Source organism: Aulonocara sp. 'chitande type north' Nkhata Bay, linkage group LG19 (assembly GCF_057382095.1).
Source record: "Aulonocara sp. 'chitande type north' Nkhata Bay isolate Kocher_YH1m ecotype deep benthic linkage group LG19, A_spYH_male_GT1.1, whole genome shotgun sequence".
NCBI classification, from domain to species: Eukaryota; Metazoa; Chordata; class Actinopteri; order Cichliformes; family Cichlidae; genus Aulonocara; species Aulonocara sp. 'chitande type north' Nkhata Bay.
In genome coordinates, this window is record NC_141362.1 from 22,771,388 (window position 1) to 22,781,352 (window position 9,965).

The 9,965-nt window shown below is 39.5% G+C and overlaps 1 protein-coding gene across 1 annotated transcript; it reads left to right on the forward strand.

The window, feature by feature from the left end:
- The first annotated feature begins 444 nt into the window (after nt 1–444).
- hadhab (hydroxyacyl-CoA dehydrogenase trifunctional multienzyme complex subunit alpha b) lies at nt 445–9,902 on the forward strand. The gene is made up of 20 exons (XM_086274385.1): nt 445–590; nt 2,496–2,537; nt 2,633–2,703; nt 2,790–2,923; nt 3,049–3,187; nt 3,281–3,400; nt 3,743–3,845; nt 5,878–6,000; nt 6,090–6,208; nt 6,402–6,458; nt 6,550–6,659; nt 7,021–7,155; nt 7,305–7,476; nt 7,580–7,666; nt 7,801–7,941; nt 8,032–8,100; nt 8,218–8,413; nt 8,519–8,633; nt 8,828–8,973; nt 9,080–9,902. The coding sequence occupies exons 1-20, from the start codon at nt 524–526 to the stop codon at nt 9,223–9,225; spliced, it is 2,292 nt and encodes a 763-aa protein (XP_086130511.1). The 5' UTR covers nt 445–523; the 3' UTR covers nt 9,226–9,902.
- Nucleotides 9,903–9,965: the final 63 nt, after the last annotated feature.

Sequence of the window (9,965 nt, forward strand, 5' to 3'; positions counted from 1 at the left end):
CTAAAGGACATTTTAGTCATAAATACATATACATGGGTAAATATCTCTGCTATTTAAAGAACTCAGTGCAAATATTCTGGTTATGTTTGTATTCACTGATTTCTGCCTCTACCTTGTGGTAGCATGCTGCGATTGCATCATGAATACGGTGTGATTGTTAACTTTAAAATTGAACATTTTCGCTATACACAAAATAGTAATAACAATAGTAGTAATTGCTTGAATTTTTTATTTTAAAAAATGTATAAGGACAGTGTGGATGAAACCCAGCCGGCAGTACTTACGTTTGGTTCATTTTTAACAGTTTGGTTAAGAGGCGTTTTGTAGTCTTTGGGCGTCCAATTACGTGCGAGTTCCTGAGATTTGACCAATGCTGTGGGGGTTTGTTGAAAGACAGCCAATAAGTACCTTGTCCGATTGACCGCTTTCAGGAAGTAGTACAAGTCTTGTTCTTCTCTTCTAAAGCACCTCCTAGTTAGCTAGCTTCCCTTCACGCCACCGCAGACTGACCTACGCTCCCAAGATGGCCGGTGTACGAGCTGTTGGTGTTCTCTCCAGACTCACATTAAGGAGATATAACGTTTTTACAGGTAGACTATACACTTGTTTCATGCAGACATTTTAAGTCGGAAGAGAGAATGGCAGAGAGTCCAAATGTATTTAAGTGTCGTAAATGTATTAAATGTATAATTAGCTTGCGACTAGCTCTTATCGCCAATGAATGCCCTGCATAAACGTGTGGTAGTGCAGGTTAAATAACGCTAATTTTGAGTCAGTAAACGTATATCTCAATTAAAGTTTAACCAGAATTTCAAAGTGCGCGACACTCCTAAACTTTTATCTGTGCAGCGAGAACACTTTTAAGCGCTAGCTAGCCTACTGCTACGGAATCCCATAAGTTAAAGTGGGAGTGGATCAAAGCTGTAAATCGATTTGCTTCACTTTTAAGCCTTACATTGTATTGATTAAGACCGTTCAGACTGAGATTTAAAGGCTTGTGTACAGTATTCTCAATTGTGATGACCGCGGTTTCTGTCCTACTGGTGAGGGGAGAATGTAGGTGAAAGGTCGCTGTGCACTGAGGTCACGGAAATGTTGTGTGAACGTCTCATATACATCAGATGTATTTAATGCACGAGGACATTCGGTTTAAGTTCCTTTTAAATATGACATTGACTCTTAAATCTGTACGCAAAAGATATTGTTTAAAATATTTCAAAATGTTTTAAAAACTGGTTATTCCATCTCGGATCATGACATTTTTTTCTGTTAGATCATTTCTTATTTGTCTTTTATGCCCCAAGATTTGAACATACATAATGCTTGTTGTGAAAGTTTAGCTTCACGTACGTATGTGTATATGTAGAAAGAGAGATTTTTGTTATAGAAGGCCTGCCCATCCAGTTTCAGGCTTTTTTTCCCGCACATTGAAATCTGACGCCATTGAACATTAATATCTCAAAAACTATTAAAGGTAAAACCCTGAAATTCTTTCTTACTATAACATTGAAACAGAAGCTGTAACATGGGACAGATATATCTGCATTTTTAGTTCAAATATGAAAAAATAAATTTAAGCAGTCTTAGAAAGTGTTACATTTGAGCTCACACTAATATAAACCTTTATATAAAAAAGACAACGTGACTGTTTCTAAATAATATACACTTGTATTTCACGATTATGCAAAACAAAACTCCTATAATACTTTTGAATGTGAAATGAATAATCAACTTACTTAACTTTGGTGCAGGATTGAGCTAATATGACAAGTTATACAATAACAATTAACAATTAACAAATTTCCCACGTGTGGGACTAATAAAGGTTATCTTATCTTATCTTAAAAAAGAAATATCTGTAGCTATTCCGGAAAAACAAAACTTGTGATTTTTCCAGATTTTACTCTAATTATAACTAAGAAAATGATTTTGTGAAATACATGCATATTTCATATCCTTTTCAATACATCCTATACCAACCATTTTGACATCTGCTACCCTGAAGGATTGTGTTAATTCAGGTTAAGTTTAACATATACCAAGAGATTTCAAGGGCTCAGAAAGTATAATGTAAATATTTTTCTACATAAAAAAATAAATGTATATTCGAGTAATTAACAGTAATAAAAGGGGGATTAGTAGCTTCTTTCGGGTAAGTAGTATTCCAAGGCCAAGACCCCTGGCTCTGATTGAACTTTATGGTAATATTTATATTCATGTACAAATACTACCTGAGAATTAACTTTGTGGGGAAAAAATGTTGGAAAAGGATTGGACCATTTTTCAAAAAAGTGCATCTTAAATGGATTTCCTATATAAAGCTAAAATTGAACAGCAATTAGTGTATTTATCCTAACTTTAGATCATAAAATTTTCAGGCAGATGGGACATGGATCAGCAGAAGTCATACAGAGATTTGTGATGGAAAAACCCAATAGTAAACTAACTTGGCACATAAACTAATAATGCACTGTCTTTTCCCTTGGTTTTTACAGGCCCATCTTATCGCTCCTTCTCAGTATCTCCTGCCATGCTAGGTAATTTCAGAACAATCATACTGTCAATCATCTGTATAAAAATATGTCAGACACTCGCTGAACCTAATTACACTCTCTTCTTTCTGTATTTGCAGCCCGAACACATGTGAACTATGAAGTCAAGGGAGACGTCGCTGTTGTACGGATTAATGACCCAAACTCAAAGGTGTGAGCTCAGTAACAGACAGTTAGTTTATTTTACAGTCTTGCATCGTGCAGGTTAAATGTAACTATAATTATGTTTCCCTCTAGGTCAACACACTGTCTATTCAAATGCAAAAAGAGATGACAGAGGTCATGAATGAAGTGTGGGAAAACAATGCCATTAACAGTGCTGTTCTTATCTCATCAAAGCCGGGATGTTTCATTGCAGGAGCTGATATCAAGTAAGCACAAACTCCTTAAGGGTGGTAGTGCAGACACAAAGCGTGACCCTAAAATGAGTGACGTCTCTGAATAATGAGTCCAAGTGGCTTGTCATTTTATTTAAAATATTCTACATCTGATTCAGTATGATCCAGGGCTGCAAAACCCCAGAAGAGGTTACCAAACTTTCTCAGGAAGGACAGAAAATGTTTGAGCAGATTGAAAAATCTCCAAAGCCCATTGTCGCTGCCATCAATGGTTCTTGCTTAGGAGGCGGCTTAGAGGTAAATAAGTGTTATTTTTAGCAGCTTGCTGTGTTTAACAGGGATCGATGATGATAATGTGTTCTCTAACCTGCTCTTTGTGTTGCATTTCAGTTTGCTATTGCCTGCCAGTACAGAGTTGCAACAAAGAGCAACAAAACAGTTCTCGGGACTCCAGAGGTGATGCTGGGTCTTCTACCTGGAGCTGGTGGTACGCAAAGACTCCCCAAAATGGTTAGTACTGGAATTTATTCCCCAAATTGTCTTTGATTTTGTTGAACTTTATTCACTTAAAAAAGTGGCATTCAGGGAGATACTTGTGAAATGGTAGCAACGATGTTCTATATTGGCAAAGCTCTAATACAGAGCAGTCAGGTAATGCTCGTAATTGGTTTAAGCTGTTGGAGACTTTGCAGACTGATTATCACTCCAGTTCATCATGTGCTGTTTTCTAGTGTGGACCACATTATAACCTCTATAAAAATTAAAAAAATATATTAGTGTATTTTTCTTTCTCCACACATTAAATAGTGATGATTATTCAGTGCATTATTGATCTGCTTTCTTTACCTGTAGGTTGGCCTCCCCTCTGCTTTTGACATGATGCTGACAGGACGAAATATCCGAGCAGATAAAGCCAAAAAGATGAGGCTTGTTGACCAACTTGTAGATCCTCTAGGTAAAACTCTAATGCTACCCAAGTAAAATTAAAAAATGGTGAACATGTGGGTAATTTGAAGTATTATAATTTGCTGTAATCTGTGCAGTTTGGTAAGTACCGTATTTTTACGACCATAAGGCGCACTTAAAAGTCTTAGATTTTCTTCAAAAAGTACGCCGCGCCCTATAGCGCAGTGCGCCCTGTGTGTTGTAAGGAGGACGTAGTAGAGAACACCATGAGAAGGCTAAAGGGTGAAGTGTGGGCATTGATCGTATATACTGGACAATCACACATACCTGTATAAAAGGACAGGTATGTGCATTATGTGGAACATCGTTGTTTTAACAACCCTGAAAATGGCAAAGAGACACGCTTATGAAGCACAGTTTAAACTGAAGGCCATCAGCTATGCGGAGGAACATGGAAATCGAGCAGCGGCGAGAGAATTTAAGATTAACGAATCGATGGTTTGCAAATGGAGGAAGCTAGAAAACAAGCTCCGGCAGGTCAAGAAAACGCAGCAGAGTTTCCGCGGACATAAGGCGAGGTGGCCCGAGTTGGAGGAAAGACTCGAGCGGTGGATCATCGAGCAAAGAACGAGCGGGAGAAGCGTTTCGACGGTCACCATTCGGCTAAAAGCAGTTTCACTAGCTGAAGAGATGAACATTGAACATTTCCAAGGAGGTCCGTCTTGGTGCTTTCGTTTCATGAAACGGTGCCATTTTTCCATCCGGACCAGGACTACGGTAGCGCAGCAACTTCCAGCGGATTATAAGGAAAAGCTGGCCATCTTCCGCTCCTACTGCAGCAAACACATCGGCGACAAAAACATCCAGCCACATCACAAACATGGACGAGGTCCCGCTCACTTTTGACATCCCGGTGAGTCACACTGTGGAGAAGAAGGGGACCAGCACGGTAGCGATACGCACAACGGGGTATGAAAAGTCTTCTTTTACTGTTGTGCTTGGCTGCCATGCTAATGGACAGAAACTGCCGCCTATGGTGATTTTTAAGCGAAAGACTTTGCCTAAAGAGAAGTTTCCAGCAGGAATCATCATTAAGGCAAATGAAAAGGGCTGGATGGATGAGGAAATGATGAAAGAGTGGCTGAGGGAGGTGTATGTAAGGAGACCAGGTGGTTTTTTCCACGCATCACCATCGCTGTTGATCTGTGACTCTATGCGTGCCCATCTCACAGCCGATGTGAAAAAACTAGTGAAACAAATGAACTGTGAGCTTGCTGTCATTCCGGGAGGCCTGACAAAGGAACTCCAACCGCTGGACATCGGTGTGAACCGCCCGTTCAAAGTAAGGCTGCGAGCGGCGTGGGAGCGATGGATGACCGGTGGAGACCACAGTTTCACTAAGAGTGGAAGGCAGCGCCGGGCGAGTTACGCCACAATTTGCCAATGGATTGTAGATGCTTGGGCTAACATGTCTGCTGGCACTGTTGTTCGAGCTTTCGCAAAAGCCGGCATCATTTCCGAGGAGCCGCACGGCACGGAAAGTGACTCTGACAGTGAAGAAAGTGAACTTGGCATGTTTGATGGAGATTTAGCGCAGCTGTTCAATTCAGATACAGAGGATGAGGACTTCGATGGGTTTGATTGATGATAAAAATGTGAGTACCAAACTTTGTTTTGCTCCTGCTTTATTTTTAAATACGCACACTTGTATGCTTGTGTGTTGTTGATGATGACGATTACTGGTAATAAAAATGTGAGTACCAAACTCAGTTTTGCTCCTGCTTTATTTTTAAATATGCACTCTTGTATGCTTGTGTGTTGTTGATGATGACAATTACTGGTAATAAAAATGTGAGTAAGGTACCGAACTCAGGTTTGCTCCCGCTTTATTTTTAAATACGCATACGGTACTTGTATGCGCCCTATAATCCAGTGCGCCTTATGTGTGTGTTAAATACAGTAATGGCACACATAACTGAGACTGCGCCTTTTAGTACAGTGCGTCTTATGGTCGTGAAAATACGGTATTTGAGTGTACGTTGTTCAGTCTGAGGATGAGATTATTTCTGTTTGTATTAAAGGACCAGGACTGAAGAGTCCAGAGGAAAGAACAATAGAATACCTTGAGGAAGTTGCCATTGAGTGTGCCAAAGGGATTGCCAACAAAAAGATTTCTCTTCGCAAAGAAAAGGGTACAATGCAGAGTAAGTTGTATTGGATTTGTTTATCATTTGATTCTGTAGTCACTCTTGCTTGTTTTATCGTAATAACATTTCTGTTCTTATCTCCATAGAGATTCAAGACTATGTTATGAGCTTCCCCTTTGTCCGGAATCAGATTTACAAAACGGTCCAAGGCAAAGTTATGAAGCAAAGCAAAGGACTTTATCCAGCACCCCTGAAAATCATCGAAGTAAGTAAAAGCGCCTTCTAATGAATATGTTTTAGGAAATACAGTGAAAGATATGAATAGTACAGAGAAGTCAAAGTCATGGCATTGCTTTTGGGTAAACCTTTCTCATGCAATCTGCACCTTTGGCTTCTATGACGAGATTTTTTAAGAAAATAATATAACATTTTTATTATATATTTTTTCCTCCTCTTAGTGTGTGAAAACTGGAGTTGAACAAGGACCTGTTGCTGGATACTTAGCGGAGTCTCAGGTGAGGTTGTTTTCCTAAATTATTGGCACCCTAAATATTTACATTAATAAAATGTGTTTATAAACGGCATCAATATCCATGTTCATCACAGAATTTTGGTCAGTTGGCTAAAACTTCAGAATCGGCAGCCCTGATTGGTCTGTACCATGGTCAGGTTGCATGCAAGAAGAATCGCTTTGGAACCCCTGAAAGAGAAGTGAAGTAAGTGTAATGCAGATGGGAAGGGAGTTAGCATATTTGCATCCAGCAATTTAAAAACAAAACAACTTAAAGAATTTTAACACAACTGGTAATTTGCCAGAAGTCAAAACAGAACTATAAACAAGCCAAAAGCTTTCAAAAAAGTACAACCCACATGAACATTCCCAAGCAAGTCTTCCTCTTTTAATAATTAAAGTTGCTAATGTCCTGCCCTTGATATTTTTTTAATGAGTTTTAGTCCTGCGTGAATTCTTGCTGCTGATTTTATTTTATTTTTTTATTTTTATTTTTTTTAAATAATATGACATATTGACCCTCATGACAGTAAGTTAACATCTAGGTTGTCTTTCTTTACCACTAGCACTCTTGCCATCTTGGGAGCAGGTCTTATGGGAGCAGGTATTGCTCAAGTGAGCGTGGACAAAGGTGTGCATACAATCCTGAAAGACACCACAGTGGAAGGACTGGCAAGAGGCGAACAGCAGGTTTACAAAGGGTGAGCTCATTTCTATATCACCCAGCACCGAACCCACCTCCTGATGGGAAATGCAGTGACACAGCCATGATAAAATAACGGTCAGGTCACCTCTGGTAATGTTATAGCTTTTTTTGCTGACTCGTATGACTTCTTTCTTTTAAAACAAGGCTCAATGATAAGACTAAAAAGAAGAGCATTACATCGTTTGAGAGAGACTCTATACTGTCTGACCTGACTGGCCAGTTGGAGTACAAGGGTTTTGAAAAGGCCGACATGGTTATTGAAGCTGTGTTTGAAGACATAAACATCAAGCATAAAGTTATAAAGGAGGTGGAAGCTGTGAGTATAATTTTTTTTTTTAAACCATGTGATTTATACTTGGTTTGTAAGCATTTGTAGCACTAACTGTAACTTTGAGCTGTGATCTTGCTTTTGTCCTCAGGTGATCCCCCCTCACTGCATATTTGCCAGCAACACATCTGCTCTGCCCATAAAGGACATCGCAGCTGCCAGCAAAAGACCAGAAAAGGTCTGTACTTGAGTTTAACTTCCTAAGATCCACCTTTCAAATAATGCTATATATAAAAATCCATAAAAATGGTGCTGATGTTGACCTAACCTGAAATCAGAAAGTTTTGATTTGTTTTATTTCTCCATTCTTAGGTGATTGGAATGCACTACTTCTCTCCAGTGGACAAGATGCAGCTCCTTGAGATTATAACCACTGATAAGACATCAAAGGACACCACTGCCTCCGCTGTGGCAGTTGGCCTGAAGCAAGGAAAAGTCATCATAGTTGTTGGGGTGAGATTTGGCGCCATGTGTGTTCTTTCCCCTCTTAGTTTAAACTAAAACTAACAATGGTTTAACTTAAAATGTAACATGTTTTTGCAGGATGGACCCGGATTCTACACAACAAGATGCCTGGCTCCCATGTTGGCTGAGGCAGTGCGATTACTTCAGGTTAGTGTTGTTCCAGTAACAAATTCCAGCTCGGAGTTCAGTGCTGACTGCTGTAAATGATGTAACAGCATCAATATTTAATAGAGAATATGTTAATTTATCTTTCCGCATTTACAGGAAGGTGTTGACCCCAAGAAACTGGATGCACTCACCACAGGTTTTGGGTTCCCCGTGGGTTTGGCCACACTGGCTGATGAAGTTGGCATTGACGTTGCAGCCCATGTGGCAGAGGACCTTGGGAAAGCTTTTGGCTCCCGCTTTGGTGGTGGAAATGTGGAGGTTTTGAAGACTATGGTGGACCTTGGATTCAAGGGTATGTACTTCACTTCTTACTGAAATATGGTGAGTGACTTAAGGGCTTAAGTTTTAATTTTACTTGATTCTCAATTGTGTTAATGTTTTCTTTATTATTCTCAAGGCCGCAAATCAGGAAAGGGTTGCTACGTCTACCAGCCAGGAACTAAAGTCAAAGATGTGAACCCGGATATTGGAGACATTCTTGAGAAATATAAGTTGACACCAAACCCCTCTGTGTAAGTTGACAGTTATAGAGGTAGTAGTAGTAGTAAAAGGACATTCAGTTCAGACTTTTCTTATTAAAAAAAAAAAAAGGGGGGGGGGGGGGGAGAGAGAAAGTGCTATCATTGCAGGTCTAAATCTAAAAGTTCATGCAGTGTTCTACTTGCTTCTTGAGGTTGGGATGTTTAACCACTCGTGTTTCTCACAGTTCATCAGACTCTGAAGTGCAGTACAGACTTGTCTCTCGATTTGTCAACGAAGCTGTGATGTGTTTGCAAGAAGGTATTTTGAACAACCCCTTGGAAGGAGACATCGGAGCAGTGTTTGGTCTTGGATTCCCCCCCTGCCTTGGAGGTCAGATTTGATTGCAAAGACATTTCACAACTGAATACTCATCTTGCAGTTACTCCTGTTTAATGTATGTAATACTAATATTTCTCATACATCTTGCTGCTTCCAGGACCTTTCCGTTTCGTGGACAGCTTTGGTGCTGACAAACTGGTGAACAAGATGAGGCAATACGAGGCCGTCTACGGGAATCACTTTGCACCATGCCAGCTTCTACTGGACCATGCAAAAGATTCCAGCAAGAAATTTCACAAGTGACCGAATCACCATGCTGTGCCAGTAGCTAATAGTAAAAACTCCAGCCTGCCATTTGAATGTGCCTAACATTTATATCGGTATAGGGTGGGGAAACGCACTGAGTCTAAACCTTGACCTAACCTTAAGTAATGCTGTTTAATGTAATAGTCCTACAGTAAATTCTGCCTTCATGAAATTTGTAATGTTCTGTTTTTTAATGTGTTTTAAAGTGGTGTAGATCTAATTTTGTGATTATTTGACAGGATGCAATCTGAGGTGTGTTGAATTCTTTCCCACGGTGTGTGTGCACAAAAGCATCCCAAATTATCATAAAACGCAATCAATACCTCTTTAAAACTGTCAGAAAAACTGGAACATTTCCATCTTCATGGAGATCAGACTGCATTGGTTTTTGTTAGGTCTATCTAATAAACTGGCAACGGATGATCTAAAATTGAAGTTGTTTTTTTATCATTAACAAAAAAAATTGCATAGGTGTGTTAGGGGCTAATTATTTACACATTGCATACACTGTAGATGTAAAATAAACGGCTCCAAATGGTAACAATGAAATTCCTCTATAATGAATGTCTACAAGTATGTTTTAGCGAATGCCTTTTCATTCTTTTTTCTACGTGGAAGATTTTCTGGTTTGGTCTGGACAATGTGATGTGAAATAAAAGCTTGAATGAAATAAACCTGCGTTGTCTTTTGCAAGGTGCGTTCACGTCCTGCTCAGATGGGAAACGAGCCGCGTCTGT